This window comes from Bos taurus, chromosome 28, assembly GCF_002263795.3.
Source record: "Bos taurus isolate L1 Dominette 01449 registration number 42190680 breed Hereford chromosome 28, ARS-UCD2.0, whole genome shotgun sequence".
NCBI classification, from domain to species: domain Eukaryota; kingdom Metazoa; phylum Chordata; class Mammalia; order Artiodactyla; family Bovidae; genus Bos; species Bos taurus.
The window spans coordinates 4,548,274-4,571,094 of record NC_037355.1 but is presented as its reverse complement, the minus strand read 5'-3'; the positions used below and the strand labels follow the sequence as shown (position 1 = coordinate 4,571,094).

General features: G+C 46.0%; 1 protein-coding gene across 5 annotated transcripts in view; it reads right to left on the bottom strand.

The window, feature by feature from the left end:
* The window catches only part of DISC1 (DISC1 scaffold protein), a 430,685-nt gene that overhangs the window by 314,155 nt on the left and 93,709 nt on the right, over positions 1-22,821 (bottom strand). For all 5 annotated transcript variants that reach the window (XM_059882642.1, XM_059882643.1, XM_059882639.1 and 2 more), the window contains exon 3: positions 18,922-18,991. In XM_059882642.1, coding sequence (XP_059738625.1) covers positions 18,922-18,991 — 70 coding nt within the window. The remainder of the gene's footprint in view (positions 1-18,921; positions 18,992-22,821) is intronic.

Below are 22,821 nucleotides of genomic sequence, written 5' to 3'. Positions count from 1 at the left end.
CTCTCCTGCTTTTTTTTTTTTTTGTAATGTAGAAAGGATTAACAGAGACCATTATCTACAACATCCCAACCAGAGACAGGCCCTGTTAACATTTTGGCAAAGCTCTTTGAATCAGCCCACTTTCCGCATCCATTGTTGTCTTTGTTCAGTCGCTATGTCCAACTATTTGCAACCTCATGGATTGCAGAATGCCAGGCTTCCCTGTCCTTCACTATCTCCCTGAGTTTGCTCAGACTCATGTCTATTGAGTTGGTGAGGCCATCCAACCATCTCATCCGCTTTCTCCCCTTCTCCTCCTGCCTTCAAGCTTGCCCAGCATCAGGGTCTTTTCCAGTGAGTCAGCTCTTCGCATCAGGGGGCCAAAGTATTGGGGTTTCAGCTTCAGCATCAGCATTTCCAGTAAATATTCAGGCCTGACTTCCTTTTAGATTCACTGGTTCGATCTCCTTGCTACACCGATGATCCTTGCTGTCCAAGGGACTCTCGAGAGTCTTCTCCAGCACCGCAGTTTGAAAGTGCCCATTATTCTCTTTGTTTCTCACAGGTTCAGGGGAGTGAACAGGGTAAATGCAATTGCACCCATTTAGTAGATGAAGTGTTTCTCACACCAAACAGATCTGGCTCTGGAAGAAGTTGCAGAAGGACACATGCATTTTCCATTTTTAATTTTCCTGATCAGGACTGCCTGTGGCCCTCACTCCAAACAAAAACGTAATCCTTCCACAGGCTTCCTAAAGCGATGAAGTTGATTACCTGCAGTCATCCATGCAGTTGGTACCAGAACTAGGGAGACAACCTAAGTGGACCTGTTCTCAGCAGCACATCCCTCCACCACAACCACCAGGCTGAACCTCCACACATTCCCTCTGCTTCTCAGAACCGTCTGGAGAAGGAGCAAACTTGCAAAGTTCACAGACAGCCCTCATGAAGAATCGCTCAATGGTAGAAAACTAACGGGAAGTAGTAAAGTGGAGGGAAATGCAAAAATGAAGCTGCAAGAAACAGTGAGCAGAAAACATCCTGTGACGTTCTGGCAAGGAGAGAAAGAGAGCTAACAAAGACAGAAAGTCACAAGAATACAAAATGATCAAGTCCAGGGCAGTAAAAATTCATTATGAACAAGCCTCAGTGAAAAACAAACTCCCAGAGGAGCTAATTACATGAGCTGCTCTTGCAGTGACTCAGGCAGCAGGCATTCATTCACAGCCACCCCGGGGACATGCAAGTCACCACATCCCAGAGCTAACGGGCTGCCTTAGTGCCCGCCTCCTCCCAAACAATAAGCTTCCATCAGGTTAGCATTCTCTCAAGCCTGTCAATTGTAACCCAGTTTGTGTTAGGAGACAAGCTGGCACATTGTATAAAGGGCAAGTGGAAAACTGTCCCTTCTGCTACATCACTGTCATCAACTGATAAAGGTCATCCCACCCAATACATGGCCGTGACGGAAAATAACTTTGTTTGTCTACTGTGAAATATTCAAGAGTCCCTCTGCTATAGGCTTTCTGGTTTCTCTCTGCTCTAGGAAGCCACTAAATTTGTCACTCCAAGGTATTTCAGCTACTACTATGACAAAATCTTGTTTGCAAACAAATTTAAATAGAAAAATACAAAGACAGTAAGTTTAAAACATTATCTACATAGACTCATAATATCTAAATATTTAATGGTGGTTTTAATTGTAGTAACTGACATTCATTCAGTGTTATATATAACCCATATATTTATTCTACATCATCTCATTTAGTTCTCAACTCTATTATCCCATTTTACAGATGGGAAAACAGCAGCTTGCAAGGATTAGGTAATTTGTCCAAGCTCACACAGCTGGTAAGTGGCAGAATTTGACTTTGTGACCTGAAAGGTACTAATAGTTTATGATTCAATTGTTAGTAGAATTATCAACTATTAACAACATGATAACAGTGATCATCATCATCATTTATTGATAAGATGTATCTTAAACATTCATTAGTTCATCCAACAACCATTTCTTGAGAGTCTACCCTGACCAGGCATGATGCTAGGTGCGGAGGACAAAGGCTGAAATTAGGGAGAGTCTGCTTCTCCCAGAAGACAGCTTACAGTTCAGCCAAGGCCACAGCAAACAGCTATATTAACACATGCTGTATATGAGGCTTAGGGAAACCTACAGAGCACTCAACAGAAGGGACCCTGAAACCAAGTCTTGATGGCTCGTAGGATCTAAGATGGAAAGGGAGCAGTGCATGCAGGCAAAGGCGAAGTGCCATATGGGAAAGGCAGCCACCTCCAGGGACTATGACAGACTGGAGAGGGGGCTACATGGGGGAAAGGAGTGGCAAGAAATGAAATCAGCAGGCCAGAGAGTGGTCAGGGCAAGAAGGTGTTGCTATAGACCAAGTTTAACATTTATCCTGAGGATGTTAATCGTGGACAGAGGTGAAAGAGAAAGTGGTCCCCCAGGCACTGGAGAAGGGCAGCTGGCGGTAGTGAGAGCCAAATTGGAGGAGAGTGGGAATGGAAGCGGGGACCCCGGAGAGACTAGTGCATGAGTCCAGGCAAAACCTGATAGATCTAAGGACAGAAGAAAGATATTCAGGAGATGAAATCCAAGAGACGTAGTGGCTCAATGTCTAGGGAAAGGTGAGAGTCTAGCACGACTCCCAGTTTTTCTAGCCTGACTTGCCATTCAGTGCAGGAGGAAATGCAGTCAGAGAAGCTGGGTTGAGACCTAACAGAGCCCAGGACTTGATCCTGCCAGGGTGGGATGGCAGGAAAAGTGCAGTCTTTGGGTCTTAGGCTGGACGTTCTACACAATCATATGGGAGTGGGAAGATGTCACAAATTCCAGGCCAGTTTCTTATTATTTCAGAGATATTTGACTGTCTGAAAACAAACATACAATGAAAACAACTCTCAGGCTAGGACGAGTGGACAAATGAAACTGGGAGGTGGGAGGTGGCAGAATTATCTGACGGATGTACTGAGAGAACACAACAGAAAGTTGTTCAGTTTCTGGGCTTGGAGACTAGATGGCTGAGGTCGTCTCTCTCCTCGCTGATTAACTTTACAACCCGCTCAGTTCTTGTTCCAAATGCATGCCTTGCCGCCTTGATTCACTTGGTCTGCCTTTCCTCCTTTGACAAACAGGCCCAAAAGGCCAATGCAGGACCCACACTCGTGACTCAGTCAGGCAGAGGCAGCAGTGAGAGCTGCTTAAAAACCTTGTCAAGACTCCAGATTGTTTTGACCAGCAACCACCACCAAAGCAGAGGTGAACAACTCTTTCCATAACGTTCCACCCACAACCCAGGAGATGTCCTTTCCTTCTCCAGAGCATCTGCCTCCATCCAACCGAAGACCTGGGTAAATCTTCAAGCATATATATATATTTTCTGTCCAAATCTTACAGAAAACTTATGCAAATTTTCCTAGACAACTTTTCTTAAGTGGGTCATAATTAGTCTTCCAAAGACAAGGCCTCCAGAGCAGCTAATGCATTCACACCATGCTTCCGGTCCTCGTGGGTTTGGGAGCTGGAGCCATGGGCAGAGAGCGCAGCAGACGATGTCCACAGAGCTTGTGAAAACCAAAGGGAACAGCCAGTCATTCTCCCCTGGTGTGTCTCTGTCATCTACAATAAAGCAGCAGCATGCTTACTGTCGATTTTTTTATTAGAGGGGATGCAAGATTTAATTAAGTGTCTGGACAGTTTATTAAAAAAAAAAAAAAAAGAGTGTCTGTCCAGTGACGCATCACCCCATGCAGGAAGCCCCATGAAGGAGCAGGGGCACATTGCCATTGCCGTTATGCAGAAGAAATGGACGCCATGTCTGTAAGTGAGCATGTTAAATGGATTAGGTCATCATCTTGGACCTGCATCTTCACTGTCTCTGCCCACAAGAGTACAGGTCACAAGACAGAGACCCACAGAAAAATGACCAGAACAGAGGACCAATCTCTCGTCAATCTCTTCTTTGTCCTTGTCTTTAGCCCTCCATTTATGTCTCATTTTCTTCCTTTTTCATGTTTTTTCCAACTACCCTCGAAACCAGGGAAACCAATTCTTTCAAGCCCAAGCAGTCTTTCAACTTCATTTTCTCAATGTCATCCAATGTCACGCAACAGAGAATGAGGCAGAGAACAAGAAACTCAAGGTCATGAAATTTAGTCCGCAGAGAAGAAAAGTAGTTTGCCAGGAAAATGTGAAGAGCAGTCAGACTCTAAATGCCTCATTATAATCTGCATGTTTTAGTATATATTGCTTTACCTCATTTCTGAAATTTTGCAGCTTGAAAGAAATCAGGTTATGTGCAAATAAGCTGCTTATTGCCAAATACAAAATAAGAAGCCAAACGATTCTATCTTATTTTCTGCCTGCTACTGATGCTAACTGCTGGCAAAGAGATGATTCAGAAGCAGCCCCACTCTGGACTGCATTTTCTAACCTGTGGTACCCAGGGATGTGGGATGAGAGTGAGGAGTGGGCAGAGAAAGGAGAACAAGCAATCCATCAATATCTGTGCACCACGCACCTCACACATACCATTATCACAGTTAACCTTCCAGCCACACAGCAGCACAGGGATTATTATCCCCAGTTTATCCAGGAGCGAACTGGTGCTCAAGGACAGGTGACAGTATGAAAGGGCACTGTCACACTGACCCGAGGTCGCCTCACCCAATCCTGGGGTGTGCACTCTGCATGCTGAGCTGCTTACTAAACACTTCACAGCTCCTTGTAGGTAAATCACACCTCAACTGAAAATATACAGAATTAAAACTAAATATGTAAATAAATACTGGGCGAACTTTTCACAGCTCCCGGAGGTGTTTTTAACTACAGACTCCCCCAGGTTGAACAGAGTAAATTATTTCTAATTGTCACTCCATGTAGAAATAGAAGAGTTGATTCTGCCAATTGATTTCAGCCATCCTTCAATTCAGTGACAGGAGATGTGGGGCCAATCAGCACCACACTATATATACATGTAGATAATAACCTGCTGATGGACTGACTTTATGAGATAAACTCACAAAGCCGCCCGAGACGCTACCACAGTCAGAGACAAATCAAAGATTACCTTGCTTCCTTTGGAGGACTAGGACAAGAGTCTCTGGAAAATCTCTAATAAGAGGCACTTTTCAATCCAATCTGTGAGATCAGGTTTGGGGAGGGACTGTGTAATCCACCACACTCCCCACCATGCGGCGGTGCTCGGACACCTAAATGAATGGACTCTGGAGAGTGTTTTCATCCTAATCTTCTTGAATGTTGTTAACATCCGTCATTTTGAAATTCACATGTTGCTCTCGTTCTTTTTTTAATTTTTCTTTTACATTGGAGTACAGTTGATTTACAATGTTGTGTTAGTTTCTGCTAGACAGCAAAGTGACTCACTTATACATATACATGGATCCATTCTTTTTTAGATTCTTTGCCGACTTAGGTTATTACAGAGTGTTGAGTAGAGCTCCCTGTGCTGTACAGTAAGTCCTGGCTGATTATTTATCAGTCATTCTTCCCACAACAGACAATCTCACCTCATCACAGACACAAGTAAACACACTTTTCTACCTGCCGTACCTTTAGCTGCAGCGATTGGTCCCCCAGAAGTCATCACCTGACTCAAGCTCTCTGTGAAAGCTTTCATACTGGAGCCAAGAAGGGAGGCTCCTTTTTTTCACACCTTCCCCAGTGCTTATTATTCATAGACATTTTGGTGATGGCCATTCTGACCAGTGTGAAGTGATACCTCATTGTAAATGAACTTATTTACAAAACAGAGATAGACTTCCAGACATAAAAAAAAAAAAAAAAACAATCTTACAGTTACCAAAGGGGAAATGTGGGGTGAGGGATAAATTAGGAGTTTGGGATTAATAGATGCGCACTACTGCATATAAAATAAACAAGAATGATCTAGTGCACAGCATAGGGAACTGTACTTAATGTCTTACAATAACCTAAAATGGAAAATAACCTGAAAAAGAATATATATAAATATATATAACTGAATCACTTTGCTGTATGCAGCAAAGTAACACAGCATTGAAAATCAACTATACTTCAATTTAAACATTTTTTTTAAAGATGATAGAACTCCCTTCAGCTTCCTTTCTCCCTCTCTACCAACGCCCCTTCTCTCTCCCCCTACATTAAACACCACATTGTGAGTAATTGAAGCAGCCCCATGAGCTGCAGACCCTGCTGAGACCCTGAGACCCTGCAGACCCTGCTGAGACCCAGTGTACAGCCGGCACCACTGCCCAATGTCAAATCCAGCATGACCACGTGTCCCAGTTAATGTCAAATGGAGCAAAGAAGGGCTCTCTCTACTGAGATTTCCCCAAGTTATAGAATTTTTTAGCATAATGACTGTTGTTATTTTGGTAAGCCACTAAACTTGGAGTTGTTTGTTACATAGCAGCAGGTAACCGGGAACAGATTTTGGTGCCACATTGGTGCTGCCATAACAAAGAATCAAACACGCGGTCATAGATCTGGGGCTGCGGAGCTGCATGGAAGTTGGAAGAGCCCTGAAGAGAAGTATGATTGATCTTGAAGAGGCTATTGGTAAGTAAAGAAGTAAAGAAATAAAAATGTTACTGGAAGCTGGAAGGCTGTTTAGCAACATTCTTATTTAAAAACTCTCAACTTCTAGATTTTGAAGTCAAACTTCCAAGGGACTACCTGAATTGCTTCTCTATCCCCATAGTATAATGAAAGAAAAGAGAATAAGTCAAAGAAATAACTGTCACTATAAAGGAACCAGGATGAATAGGGCTTGAAATTCAAATTATTTCTTATTCCTAGCTTCTCCAGATAACAAATGATGCTAAGATTAAGAAACAGCTTCCAGGCAAAGAATCAAATTCAGAGTGCTGTCAGGAAAATATGGTCAAAAGATGAGGCCAAGGCTATATACTGTGAAGCCCTTTTCTTAAAAATCTTTCCCAGAGAGATTTAAGGCTCATCACCGACTCTTTCAAACAGTCGAACAGCCCCTTCAGACTCTGAAAAGTGTTAACCCCTGCCCCTCCAAGCCTTACAGGAAGCCTGAGAAAAGAGGCTTCTCTTGAAGAGACTTGTGGATATAGCTTTTGTCTGATGGAGCAGATTATAAATGGATTCATATAAAACCCAAAACATTTTAAAAAGAATTATGCCAAGTTGAAAAATTAAAGAGAAAGTACAAAATGAAAAAAAGGCATTTGGACCCCCAAACGTGTATGAGTGGGAAGCAGGCTACACCCTCAGACTACTTCTTATGGAAAAGGAAGCATGATTCAGAGTGTAGAACCAAGAGTCCAGAGGTCAGAGATGTAGAAAATAATTTCTAGGCAGTAGGGCTAAATCTTAACCAAGGAACAGACAACAGGTGGATTTCAGAATTGCTCAGCACCAGTGGCTGCTGCAAGCCTCCCACTTACCCCTTTTGAACAAGTATCTTTAGCAGTTACCCTATCCATCCCACCATCATAGGTTGGGTTTGTAGGGGTTGATTCCCTCATAGCTCAGTTGGTAAAGAATCTGCCTGCAACACAGGAGACTCAGGTTCGATTCGTGGGTTGGGAAGACCCCCTGGAGAAGGAAATGGCAACTCACTCCAGGATTCTTGCCGGGAAAATCCCATGGGCAGAGAAGGCTGGTAGGCAACAGTCCATGGGGTCGCAAGAGTCAGACATGACTTAGCGACTAAAACCAACCAACAGCCTATCTCATTAGTGCACAGGTGTTCAGATCATCCAGAGAAACTGTAACCCAGAAGCTGTGTTCAAGAAATCACCCCTGAGGAGCCTCCTCAGCACCTGCATCTGAGTTAGTGGAAATGGGGACATCAAGTCTGAGCCTGATGCCTTAACATACGAGAGCTTTAAAGGGTCTTGAGAGGGAATGAGTATGTTTTGCACATGGAGAGAATGTGAAAGAATCTGAGAAGAGAGGACAGTCTGTTGTGGTTTAACAAGATGCCCGTAAATTCTTTAGACCTTCCTCCCATCAACAGATGGAGTCTAATGACTCTGTGCTTGAGTAGGGGGTCACACTTGGTGATCTACTTTTAAGGAATAGAATGCAGCAGTAGTAGCAGTAGTACCACTACCTGATTTCCAAGGTTAATCCTTAATAATTGATTGTTTTTGCCTATATCTCTCCCTCAGGATACCATCACCATATGAGGAAGCAAAGACTACAGATAAGTGCTCCAGCCATGGCCCCAGTCAGGCGCCAGCAGACAGCACCAACCACCAGACACATGACTGAGCATGGTCTCCACCTCCAGCCTTCAAACTGCCCAGTGAATGCCCAGAGCAGACATGAGCTCCACCCATTTTGCCCTGACCAGCTGTAGGTTCATGAGCAATGTAAGTGTTGTCACCATTTTTCTTAAGCAGTTTTATTGAGTGTGATCTACATACCATACAATTCACCTATTTCAAGTGTACAATTCAACCAGTTTTGGTACATTACATTACTTTTTTAAATCGTAGAAGGTATGGCAACCCACTCCAGTATTCTTGCCTGGAGAATTTCATGGACAGATAGAGCCTGGCAGGCTATAGTCCATAGGATCACAGAGTTGGACAGAGCTGAAGCCACTTAGCATGAACGCATGAAAGTGAAAGTGAAGTCACTCAATCGTGTCCAACTCTTTGCGACCCCATGGACTGTAGCCTACCAGGCTCCTCCCTCCATGAGATACTTCAGGCAAGAATACTGGAGTGGGTTGCCATTTCCTTCTCCAGGGGATCTTCCTGACCCAGGGATCAAACCCGGGTCTCCCACATTCCAGGCAGACGCTTTAACCTTTGAGCCACCAGGGAAGCCATATATATAGATAGATAGCATGAATGCATATATATATAACAAAATGTGCCATTTTAACCACTGTTAAGTGTACAAATTCCAGGGAGTAAGATGTGCCTCCCTTTTACAGGACAGCTTCCCAGGTGTCTCAGTGGTAAAGAACCTGCCTGCCAATGCAGGAGACATAGGAGATGCGGGTTCGCTCCCTGGGTTGGGAAGATACCCTGGAGGAGGAACTAGCAACCCATTCCAGTATTCTTGCCTGGAAACTTCCACAGACAGAGGAGCCTGGCAGGGTTGCAAAAGGTCCGTGGGGTTGCTAAAGAATGCATGGCCAAGCATGCACGCACACGTTATTTTAGAGCCGTCCATGTTTCAGCCTACCGCAATAGCAACCAGGTGAAACGAGTGGTTTGAGAGAACAAGTCAACCCACAGACAGAAAAGTGAGAGTCCTGACCCCCTCGATCCCCTGACCCCAGACACCCATCAGTAAGTCCTCTTTTCTTCTAGCACTAGTTTAAGTTGGTTCTCTTCCTCTTGAAAGTAGACGGTTCTCATGCAAAAAAAAAAAAAAAATCAATTCTAATGTTAACTGAAATTTTACCTACTTGTATAATTATTGCTTACCTCAAATAAGCTCAGAGAAAACATTCCTTGAGGGGAGGTCACCTCTCACACGTGTGTTGGTTTACCACAGCCTGGTAAACCTGACAAATATTCCTTAAATAGCTGTTCATATGAAACAGCAAGGTACGGTATGACGTACTAGCTTAAGACCCAGGCTCTGCCCCTAACTGTGGCATTTCGGACAAAACAAGATGCCAGTGACAGCCAGGTTCATTTGTGGACAGGCAAAGGACTAGTCAACCCATTTACTCAAAGTCACAAAAGTTTGCCTTTTTTTTTTTTTAACTTTTCTATCAAATGTCTACATATGACCACAGAATGGTCAAACAAGTATCCACGTTTGTGCAAATGCCTGGATGTGTTTAGTACTCAGCTCTGCTCTGAGTCCATTAGGCCTCTCATTATGGGTTTAATTGTGCTTCCCAAATCCTATCCTCCAAGACTTCAGAATGTGGCTGCATTTAGAGACAGAGTCTTTAAGGAGTTCTTACATAAAATGAAGTCCTTAGGGTGCACCTTAATCCAACAAGACTGGCGTCCTTAGAAGAGAAAGATTAGGACACAGACACACACAGACAGAAGGCCATGTGAGGACCCAGGCAGAAGACAGCATCTACACACCAACAAGTGCTCTCAGAAACAACCAACCCTGCTGACACCGTGATCTTGGACTTCCAGCCTCCAGCTACGAGAAATCGGTGTCTCTTGTTTAAGCCATCCATTCTTATTGTGCTTTGCTATAGCAGCCTGAGTGATTAGCACATTCCTCCTATTAAAGGAAAGTCAACCATTTGTGCTTAAAACAGAGATAGGTTGGACCTGAAATGATTGTAGTGGGAAGATTCAGTCCTGTTCCGGCTTTTGCCCCCAGGCACAGACACATCCCTTCTAGGTGTGTTTGCTATGTCTCAGTCTGCAGACAGAGGGTAAATGCCCCTTGAAAACAATTGAAATTTCTATTTCACTTGAGAAGGTAAAGTTGTTGACATTTCTAAAGTCTGGAATGCCTATCCAGGGGAGTGAGTCTCAGGCAGATACACAAAGAAATCAAGACATGCTTACTGTTACTGTTACTACACAACCACCTACTAATACCAGTTTTAAAAGTGCTGTACTATTTACAATTGCCATGACATGGAAGCAATCTAGATATCCATCAGCAGCTTAATGGATAAGCAAGCTGTGGTACATATACACAAAGGAATATTACTCGGCTATAAAAAGGGACACATTTCAGTCAGTTCTAAAGAGGTGGATGAAACTGGAGCCTATTATACAGAGTGAAGTAAGTCAGAAAGAGAAACACTAATACTCTATATTACACATATAGAGAATTTAGAAAGATGGTAATGACGATCCTACATGCAGGGCAGCAAAAGAGACACAGATGTAAAGAACAGACTTTTGGACTGACTATGTGGGAGAAGGCAAGGGTGGGATGTTTTGAGAGAACAGCATTGAAACATGCATATTATCACATGTAAAACATATGACCAGTGCAAGTTTGATGGATGAAGCCAGGCACTCACAGTCAGTGCTCTGGGACAACCTAGAGGGATGGCGTGGGGAGGGAGGTGCGAGGGGGGTTCAGGATGGGGGGACACATGTGCACCCTGGCTGATTCAGGTCAATGTATGGCAAAAACTATCACAATATTGTAAAGTAATTATCCTTCAATTACAATAAATAAATTATTTTTTTAAGACCTATTGACCCAAAATATAAAATAAAAAGTGCTGCAGTTCAGTGGGTAGGAAAGTGTGACCAAGTTCCAACTAATCAGGGAGAAGAGCTGGGGGAAAAAAAGATTTTTTTGTTTGTCTTGGTGTTTTGTACTCAGAAGCATATAAAAACTTGGAGCTGTCAGGTTCCATCATGAGTAATGGCTGTGGCCACACCTCATGCGGTCCTTGAAGGGCAGACCAATTTCCTCACAATCAGCGAAGCAAAGCAGAAGCCACCTGGGAAGCCATGACGTGGCCACGAAGAGGGACATTCTCTCCCCTGAGCTTCTACCCCCAGAGTGACGGTGGGGGCAGGGGGTTAATATTCCACACTTAACACCAAGACACCCAGCTGGAACACGGGGGAGAAAAGGTATCATGCTGAAATATATGTTTTAATCTGCTACAAATGAAAGGGATGCATATCCCATGCAGACAAACCCTCCAGGTCTGTGCACAAAGCTCCAATCCCAAGTAGGTGTTACATAGCTGAGTGTGCCCTAGGCACACTGAAAAAAGCCAGCACACAAACCTGCAAACACAAACAGTGATGCTGAAAGCCGCCATCAGCTGAGAGCTCTGCCCTTAGTTCACAGAATCAGAAACTCTCCTATAAACAGGAACAGAACCTGAGACAATGTAATCAAGGGAAGTAAATGGCATTTTACACATATTCTTTTTCTGCAGCATTTGTCTATATGTATCACTTATCTCCCACTTTTTCAGTTTTTACCTAAAATAGGAGGCAGACACACGAACTTCCACTCTTGTGAGAATGATGCTGAAGATTAACACTAAATCAATGCTCATTTCCTAACAGCCTAATGTTTCTAGATAAGATCATGGACCATTTTCCTGATGCATCCCCAGCAAGAAGCCCTCATTTGCTCCTCCCCCAGTGGTCATATACATGAGTTGCCAGAATCCACAACCTTCCTAGCTGGGTTTTGTCCCCCACAACCGCTACAAAGCTGTTTTCCACATTGGGATGCAAGATGCTCTGGATCCTGCCAGGTCGAAGTACATGTCCTCTCTGAGCAGCACCCAGGGCCTCGCCCAAGAAAGGGGGTGGTGACAGTGCCTCCTGGGAACTGGCCAGGATCCCAGCTGATGGTGACTTGGCTGGTTCGTGCACTGGCATTTTTCATGAGTGCAAAGGATGCAGTCTCCTGATGGCTCAGCCATAAAGAATCCGCCTACCGATACATGAGACGCAAGAGATGTGGGTTCAATCCCTTGGTCAGGAAGATCCCTTGAAGCAGGAAATGGCATCCTGCTCCAGTGTTCTTGCCTAAAAAGTTCCATGGACAGAGGAGCTTGGCCAGCATGGGGTCGCAAAGAGTTGGACACAACTGAGCAACTGAGCTCAAAGCACACAAGGATGCAGTCAGTCGAGTAACACCTACTTGAGATTTGAGCTTATGTTTTTGTGCTTTTTAATGGAAGCCTCACTATCCCAGGACCAGGGGAGACACTCAAGGGCCACAGGGGGCAAGCCCTCTGCATAATGGGTCAGAAGGATGCTGTTTCCAGACTGGGATGCAGGGAGAGGAGGCAAGGGTGTGGGCAGGGGGCTGCAGACAGAAGCTGCACCCACATTCACACTGGGGTTCAGGGTGCATGCTAAGTTGCTTCAGTCGTGTGACTCTGTGTGACCCTGTGGACTGTAGCCCACCAGTCTCTGTCCAAGGGATTCTCCAGGCAAGAATACTAGAGTGGACTGCCATGCCCTCCACCAGGGGATCTTCCTGACCCAGGGAAAACCGAATCTCTTGAGAAGCCCTGGGGTTCAGTGTAGCTCTTTCCAAGTCAGAACATGAAACAGTACAGGCTTCCAAGAATCACATTTTTGTTCTGGGGTAGCCAGAATGGGGCCCACCTCCCGTTGACTCTTCTGTCCTATGGATATAAAAATGAGCAGATTCTACTCAGTCTTGTTTTTTGCTTTCTAGACTCAAATGAAATGCAGTGAAAAGGAACCCGTGGGTTTTCACCATGCTCAGTCACATTTGTAGTTCCAAGACAAGAATGCATTAGATTCCAGAAGCCATGGGTGGATGTTTAGAGTGGGCCCCTGGGAAAAAATGGGTGTCAGCTTGGATGATTTGCACACTGTCACCAAGGAGCCACAATGGATGGAGAAAACTTGCTAAGGAAAGAATTCAGGAAAAAAGAAGGTGTGGCAGTTTAGACAAGAGCTGGCCATTTTCATGGTTTCATGTTTGGCCTCTGCTTGGATCATCTTTCTCTGAATGCCTCACATTTTACTGTGCAAGAGTTTTGTCACAATGACTACTGGTTGAGACACAAGGAGAGAGAAAGGAATTCAGTGCTGGCCACTCTCCGCTCCAAGAAAGAAAGTCTAGGCAAGCAGGAAAGCCAGCTTGCTCCCTGGCACAGCAATGTGGGTCACTGAAGAGCTGAAACCACCACCTCACGGCCTCCTCATGCGTGTGTGACGTCATCACCAGTGGACACGCGTGGCCAGGGGATGTTAGAGGCCACAAATCCACACAGGAACCACTAGGACAGTAACCATGTCGAACACCGTGGCCCACCCTCTCCTTTTCTCCCTCCCAGCACGTCGCAGACCCGGGCCTCTCACCCCCAGTCCCTGGATGGCAGGGTCTCCCCCGTGGGACTCCCAGGTCTCAGCCTCGCCCCTCAGCTGACCTGGGACAAGCGGTCAAGTGAGGAAACCAAGGAGCACGTGGAGTCTCTAGGAGAGAGACCCCTAGAAAATACCAAAGAGCAACACCTTTTTCACCTCAGTCCTCCCAGCTTTCTGCAAGAATATGAGGATATAGTAACCTTCCTTCCCTAGCGAGGGAGAGATGTCATTAGAGATCTGAGGAGGTTCCTCACTGGGCATCCGCAGGTAAATCTGTCAGCACATTAATGAGATAACAAAACACGGAGCTTTCTATTCTGTGCTCATGGCTCATTTGTCTGGAATACAAAGTTGTTTTCACAAGTGAAACTAGAAAGAAAGAGAGAAAAGCAAATAACCAAAACAAAACCAAGGGGGATAAGGTCACCCTCTACGTGCTCCTGGCAAACCTTGTGGACATCAGCAGACCCATTCCCCAGAGACAGAGCACAGCTGCAGAGCAGCTCCTCTCAGAACAAGGACACAGTCCACACGGACTAAACACTGAGTGGCAAGGACATCTCAGCAACTCTGAAAATGTTTATTAGTAACTCAGGATAAATGGCACCCCACTCCAGTGCTCTTGCCTGGCAAATCCCATGGGCGGAGGAGCCTGGTGAGTTGCAGTCCATGGGGTCTCTAGGAGTCGGACACAACTGAGCAACTTCACTTTCACTTTTCACTTCCATGTGTTGGAGAAGGAAATGGCAACCCACTCCAGTGTTCTTGCCTGGAGAATCCCAGGGACAGGGGAGCCTGGTGGGCTGCCGTCTCTGGGGTCACACAGAGTCGGAGACGACTGAAGCGACTTAGCAGACTTAGCAGCAACTCAGGATAAACTATCATAGATGAGAAAGGAAGATTTATTCAACTATTATGTCAACACATTTCATGACCACAAACTCTCCACCTCAATTTCCCTAGTTACTCAGCAATTAGTTTCAGTTCAGTTCAATTCAGTTCAGTTCAGTCGTTCAGTCATGTCTGACTTTTTCGGACCCCATGGACTGCAGCACGCCAGGTCTCCCTGTCCATCACCAACTCCCAGAGTTTACTCAGACTCACGCCCATTGAGTCAGTGATGTCATCCAACCATCTCATCATCTGTCATCCCCTTCTCCTCCTGCCTTCAATCTTTCCCAGCATCAGGGTCTTTTCAAATGAGTCAGTTCTTCACATCAGGTGACCAAAGTATTGGAGTTTCAGCTTCAGCATCAGTCCTTCCAATGAATATTCAGGACTGATTTCCTTTAGGATTGACTGGTTGGATCTCCTTGCAATCCAAGGGACTCTCAAGAGTCTTCTCCAACACCACAGTTCAAAAGCATCAATTCTTCAGTGCTCAGCTTTCTTTACAGTCCAACTCTCACATCCATACATGACTACTGGAAAAACCATAACCTTAACTAGATGGACCTTTGTTGGCAAAGTAATGTTTCTGCTTTTGAATATGTTGTCTAGGTTGGTCATAACTTTTCTTCCAAGGAGCAAGCACCTTTTAATTTCATGGCTGCAGTCACCATCTGCAGTGACTTTGGAGCCCAAGAAAATAAAGTCTATCACTGTTTCCACTGTTTCCCCATATATTTGCCATGAAGTGATGGGACCAGATGCCACGATCTTAGTTTTCTGAATGGCAAATAATTTATGACAATTTATTCATCACCTGCTATGTGCCAGTCCATGCTCTGGGCCCTGCAGAGATCCATTTCAGATGCTATGTGCTATGTGCTAAGGGCTTCCCAGGTGGCGCTAGTGGTAAAGAAAAGTGAAAGTAAAAGTCACTCAGTCATGTCCGACTCCTTGCAACTCCATGGACTATACAGTCCATGGAATTCTCCAGGCCAGAATACTGGAGTGGGTAGCCTTTCCCTTCTCCAGGGGATCTTCCCAACCCAGAGACCAAACCCAGGTCTCCCACATTGCAGGCGGATTCTTTACCAGCTGAGCCACCAGGGAAAAGCCCACCTGCCAATGCAGAAGACCATGAGAAACAGGTTTGATCCCTGGGTCAGGATGACCCCCTTGAGGAGGGCATGACAACCCACTCCAGTATTCTTGCCTGGAGAATCCCATGGATAGAGGAGCCTGGCAGGCTGCAGCCCATAGGGTGACAAAGAGTCAGACATAACTGAAGCTACTTAGCGCACACACACACATACACACACACACACACACACTGTCTTCCCTGGTGGCTCAGTTGGTAAAGGGTCTGCCTGCAATAGGGGAGACCCAGGTTCAATCCCTGGGTTGGGAAGATCCTCTGGAGAAGAAAATGGCAACCCACTCCAGTATTCTTGCCTGGAGAATTCCATGGACAGAGGGGCCTGGTGGGTTACTGTCAATGGGGTCACAAAGAGTCAGACATGACTGAATTACTTCACAGCCACACACACATGCACACACACACAACAAACACACACAAGCTAAGTGGCTTCAGTCATGTCCAACTCTTTGCAACCTCATGGACTGTAGCCTGCCAATATCATCTGTCCATGGGATTCTCCAGGCAAGAATACCAGAGTGGGTGCCATACCCTCCTCCAGGGCATCTTCCTGACCCAGGGATCGAACCCCCATCTCCTGCATTGTAGGCAGATTCTCTACCACTGAGCAACCAAGGAAGCCGTTAGATAATAGAGCCGTTTCAAATCTTTCGAGGCAATCAGACTCTGGGGTGGTGGCTCATAAGCAATGGTGGCTGTTCCAGTTCTTTGCCCTTCCAGTGTATCCTACTCACCGCTCAGAGCCCAGTCATCTTCACCAGGAGGGGCATGGGCCATGGACTGAGAGCCTCACTGGCTAGACTCAGCTGCCACCACTGTAGCACAGGCCTGGTTTTCCACAGAAGAAAGTCCTGCACCGTGTTTTCCCAGGCATCAGCATGCACCTCCATCACCTGGAGGGCTTGAGGAAGCACAGAATGCTGGCCCACCCCCAAACATCTTCAGTGGACAGCGACATACAAACAAGGAACATAAACAGGCAGAAACACTGAATAAAGTCACCTTTATTCTTTCAGCCTCCCTGTGAGGTGTGTCCTATTCAACTTTTCCCCTGAGGTATTTCAGAGACATCTGGAGAAAGGACTAAACAAGTGAGGCCTTCATTTAATGAAGCCCATTGAGAGCACCGCATCCAGAAAAGTTGAGGTTTTTCTTGATCAGAAAAAGAGGGTGTGGTTTTTCACCTGTGTCTGAAGCTTTGTGTGTTACAGAGAGAGCTGTGTTGTCAAAGGAACCTAGGCACAGCCCTTGGAAGAGAAAATAAAACCCGTGCCATAGTGGGAGCCTCAAAACCTAGGTGTCTCCCACTGACAAAAGCCCCCAGGGACACCTGGGTCTGGGAATAGCTCATCTGCTCCTCTTTCACCTACATCGTCCTCCGCCAGGCATCATTCTGAAATCAAAATGTCCTGTCAAAGCGGAGTGGCAGAGTTTAAAGAGCTCCATCCCCAAATTCCTCTCCTTCCTCCCAAAGCCAATGGTGAACAAGGACACCAGACAGCGTCAGCTCTGCTCCATGTGTTTCCTAGAATAGGATTTGCACCCTCCTTTTGGGAGTCACTTGCCCCATTCCTGTAGCACCAGTTCCTAGTGGTCAGTGATGTACTGTCTGGTAAACCAGAATATGGCCCCATGAGGTTGAAGACCAAGCCTCAGGGCTAACCAGCTTCCAGGGGAGCCTTAAATCTAAAATATCTCCAGGCCAATCCTTGCTGTGCTAAGCTTGGTTATCACCAGCATAGTTCTCAAGGTCATCAGTGCCTGGTGGAACAAGAAGTCCTCTAAGGCCCTCTCTTATCCCCCAGACCCAGCAGAAATGAGTGTCAGATCTTACAACTGATACCCACGTCCTTAAGATCCTTCCCAATCCAGCTATACCTGAAACCTTTCTTTGACAGTCAGTGTCAAAGAAGTCAACCCAGTGTCCACTTGGCAGCCATGATACCCTTGTCCACTTTGGCCTGACTCCTATTTGGGTGCCTCACTCTGCTTTGGGTTTTTTTTTTTTGCTTCTAACCAACTCTTCCATCTTCATGTCATGACTTCTTTCCAGCTTGACTATTTCAAGCCATCTACATGGGAATTCTGGAGAAGGCAATGGCACCCCACTCCAGTACTCTTGCCTGGAAAACCCCATGGACGGAGGAGCCTGGTAGGCTGCAGTCCATGGGGTCGCTAAGTCAGACACGACTGAACAACTTCACTTTCACTTTTCACTTTCATGCATTGGAGAAGGAAATGGCAACCCACTCCGGTGTTCTTGCCTGGAGAATCCCAGGGATGGGGGAGCCTGGTGGGCTGCAGTCCATGGGGTCGCACAGAGTCGGACACAACTGAAGCGACTTAGCAGTAGCAGCAGCACATGGGAATTCAATACATCTGAGCCCACTCACAGAGTCTGGCATCATCCCTTAAGCTCATCCCAACTCCTACACCTGGTCCCCAAGCATGTGAAGTCAGAAAGCTCCACAAGGGCTCATACTCACAGGCATCCCAAGGCCAGAAACTGTATTCTCTTACTCTCCTATTCCTGCCACAGTGCTGGCCACATGGTAGGTGTTCACCAATATTTCCTGATGAGTGAATAAAGTATAGCTACATCACAAATTGGAGCTTCCCTGAGCTCAGTGATAAAGAATCCACTGGCCAATGCAGGAGATGTGGGTTCAGTCCCCAGGTCAGGAAGATCCTCTGGAGAGGGAATGGCAACCCACTCCAGTATTCTTGCCTGGAGAATCCCATGGACAGAGGAGCCTGGTGGGCTACAGTCCATGGGATTGCAAAGAGTCAGACACAACTTAGCAACTAAACAACAACAACAACATCACACCTTAGATAGGTAGATGATGACTTAATATAACTCTTATTGTACAACTACTCAGAGTGCTTCTGGAAAATCAGTAAGGTTATACTTATGACCCAAAGGATTATTCCTCCCAAACTGCTTTGAAACTCAGAAAACAACAGTGCTGTAAAATAGTCAACTGTACTTAGTGCAGGTGATCCAGGAACAGATTACACAATTCATTTTCAGTGTGGAGGATACAGGTGAATACGGAGGGAAAGTGAAATTCCACATTCTGGGAAGAGAAGAAAGAATCAATAAACAAGGCAAAACTCACCCTTATCATAATCATCTTCTTCAATCGCTTTATCTTGAAGTTTCTGAAGCTTTAATCTCAAGGATTTTACCTATGTTGGTTTGAAAGGGGAAAAAATGAAAACTGAATTACAATCTTGTTCACACAAACTAATTTTGTTACAGTTAAGAACACTTAGAAACTATTTTGAAGCTGAACCACACTATTCTCCTTTAAAAAAAGAACCACAAATGTACATTTTTCCAATGCCATATGCATTCATTTCTCCAAAAAAAAGTTACATAAAGAAAAAGCGTAATTTGAGCATAAAACCAAAAAAAGAGTTGGAATGTCATTTTTAAACAAAAACATCACACTGTACCCTTATCTGTGTGAAAAATGCATAATAAAAAGGAATACAAATTTCCTGACCTGACCAAATGTTTTCTGTTCAAAAGCATCATGTTAAATTTATGAAAACAAACACACCAACATTAGAGGAGAAACCAGGAAAAGAAAACAATGAACTTCAACTCAGCAGGCTGTCCTGAGAATGAAAGACTTCATCAAAGAAGTCCTAAGGATCTTTCCATTATAGAAATGGGCACTGTCTTATTTAATCCACATGTAGACTCAAGGATGGTCTTCCCTAGTGGCGCAGCAGTAAAGAATCTGCCTGACATGCAGGAGATGCAGGAGATGTGGGTTCGATCCCTGAATCAAGAAGATCCCCTGAAGAAGGAAATGGCAACCCACTCCAGTATTCGTGCTTAGAGAATCCCATGGACAGAGGAGACTGAAGGGCTACAGTCCATGGGGTCACAAAGAATCAGACATGACTTAGCAATTGAGCATGAGAACAAGACTCAATGATCCCATCACTTGTCTGAGAATTACCAACACATTCATTTCTCATTATTTCTCTTCTCAACAGGAAGCTCTGGGATTTTCTGAAGGGATATTCTTGGCCCATTGATAAATGGATTTAATCTTTCTCCCTGGAAACCAGCTTCCTGCCATCCTTTGCCAGCTTATACCTTCCTCTCCTTCCACACATCTTTCAGGCATCACCCCCTCCAGTCCACGTTAGATGTCCTGCCTCTCTATTGACAGCCTCACCTGTGCTTGTACTTACTCATGATCTGAACCATTTTTCAAATATTCGCTCTTAAGTGTCAGGCCCTGTTTGAGGGGTCACAGATACAGCACAAAATTCTTAGCCCTCTAGCCTTATCAATTTTGTGTAAGACAAAAACATAATAAGTAAGTTTTACAAGGCCTTAGAAAAGGATTAGTGCTAGGACAGAGGAAAACAGCAGAACCATGTAAAGGGGGCCAGGAAGGCTGGTAGACAGTTGGATTGAAGTTTTAAGTAATATCTCATTGAGAAGATGATATTTGAGCAAAGATATATGAGTGGTAGGGCTTCCCTGGTGGCTCAGTGGTAAAGAACCCACTTGCCAATGCAGGAGACACGGGTTCGATCCCTGGGTCAAGAAAATCCCCTGGAGAAGGAAATGGCAACCCACTCCAGTACTCTTGTCTGGAGAATCCCTACCCTGAAGCTCTCTGGGAGACATATGTTCCAGCAGAAAGCACAACTGCCACAGAGGCTGCAGGCAGCAACTCCCCAGGCACCGTAGAGTTAACAGGAGCCAGCCATGCCTAAAGAGTCTTGGTTAAAGGGGGAAACTGTAGCACAGGAGGTCAGAAAGGTCATGAGGCACATAGGATGAAGACATTTAAGAGTTCTGATTTCCGGGACTTCTCTGGCAGTCCAGTGGTTAAGACTTAGCCTTCCACTGTCGAGGGCACAGGTTCGATTCCTGGTCAGACAACTAAGATCCCACATGCTGCATGGGTGTGGTCAAAATAAGTTCTGATTTCACTCTGGAGGGCTTGGGAAGCTACTGGGGGACTCTGAGTAACAGAATTCATGATTCAATATATGTCTGATGTTTCCTCTTGACAGCTGTGGGTAAGGGCAGAAGTCAGGTGGCCAGGGAGGAGGGCATGGAAATAACCCAGGAAGGAGAGGAGATGGTGGTAGCCTGGATTCTAGCAGGAGCAGTGAAGATGGGGACAAGTGATGTGATTGTGGACATACTCAGAAGACAGTTGGTGGAAGACAGAACCACCAGATTTCACCAATAGATCCTGTGTTGGGATAACAAGGGCTTCCCTGGTGGCTCAGAGGTTAAAGCGTCTGCCTGGAATGCGGGAGACCCAGGTTCAATCCCTGGGTCTGGAAGATCCCCTGGAGAAGGAAATGGCACCCCACTCCAGTACTCTTGCCTGGAGAATCCCATGGAGGGAGGAGCCTGGTAGGCTACAGTCCATTGGGTCGCAAAGAGTCAGACACGACTGAGCGACTTCATTTTCACTTCACTTTCTTTGGGATGACAAAGCCAGGAGGATGCTAAGTTTTTGGTGTGAGCCACAGGAGGATGGAGCTGCAAGTTTTCTTAGTACCTATCACACCAGGCAACAGCTATTGTTGTGTCATGTGTTGTGGTGTGGTGCCATGTGGTATGGTGTGGTGTGGTGTGGTGTGGTGTGGTGTCGTGTGGTATGGTGTGGTGTGGTGTGCTGTGGTGTGATGTGAGTGGTGTGGTGTGATGTCATGTGGTGTGGTGTGGTGTGAGTGGTGTGAGTGGTGTGGTGTGTCATGTGGTGTGGTGTGGTGTGATGTAGTGTGGTGTGGTGTGGGTGGTGTGGTGTGAGAGGTGTGGTGTGGTGTTGGTGGTATGGGTGGTGTTGTGTGGTGTGGGTGGTGTCATGTGGTGTGGTGTTGTGTGGTGTGGTGTAGTGTGGTGGGGTTTGGTGGGGTGTGGTGTGGTATGGTGTCATGTGGTGTGGTGTGGTGTGGTGTGGTGGGGTGGGGTATTGTGTGGTGTGGTGTCATGTGGTGTGGTGTGGTGTCGGTTGTGTTGAGTGGTGTGAGTGGTGTCATGTGGTGTGGTGTCGTGTGGTGTGGTGTCATGTGGTGGTGTGTGGTGTATGTGGTGTGTTGTGGTGTGGTGTGGGTTGTGTTGTATGGTGTGGGTGGTGTCATGTGGTGTAGTGTTGTGTGGTGTGGTGTCATGTGGTGGTGTGTGGTGTGGTGTGGTGTCATGTGGTGTAGTGTGGTGTGGTGTGGTGTCATGTGGTGTAGTGTGGTGTGGTGCCATATGGTGTGGTGTGGTGTGGTGGGGTGTGATGGGATGTGAATGGTGTGGTGTGGTATCATGTGGTGTGGTGTGGGTGGTGTTGTGTGGTGTGGGTGGTGTCTTGTGGTGTGGTGTGTGGTGTGGTGTGGTGTGTGGTGTGGTGTGGTGGGGTGTTGTGTGATATGGTGTCATGTGGTGTGGTGTGGTGTTGTGAGGTGTTGTGTGGTGTGGTGTGGTGGGGTGTGGTGGGATGTGAATGGCGTGGTGTGGTGTCATGTGGTGTGGTGTGGTGTGGGTGGTGGTGTGTGGTATGGGTGGTGTCTTGTGGTGTGTGTGGTGTGGTGTGGTGGGGTGTTGTGTGATATGGTGTCATGTGGTGTGGTGTGGTGTTGTGAGGTGTTGTGTGGTGTGGTGTGGTGGGATGTAGTGGGGTGTGGTGTGGTGTGGTGGGGTATTGTGTGGTGTGGTGTTATGTGGTATGGTGTGGTGTGGTGTGGTATCATGTGATGTGGTATTATGTGCTGTAGTGTCGTGTGGTGTGGTGTGGTGTGGAGTCATGTTGGGGTGTGGTGTGGTGTGGTGTGTGTGATGTGGTATTGTGTCATGTGATGTGGTGTGGTGTGGTGTGGTGTGGGTGGTGTCATGTGGTGTGGTGTGGTGTGGTGTGGTATCGTGTGATGTGGTATTATGTGGTGTAGTGTCGTGTGGTGTGGTGTGGTGTGGAGTCATGTTGGGGTGTGGTGTGGTGTGGTGTGTGTGATGTGGTATTGTGTCATGTGATGTGGTGTGGTGT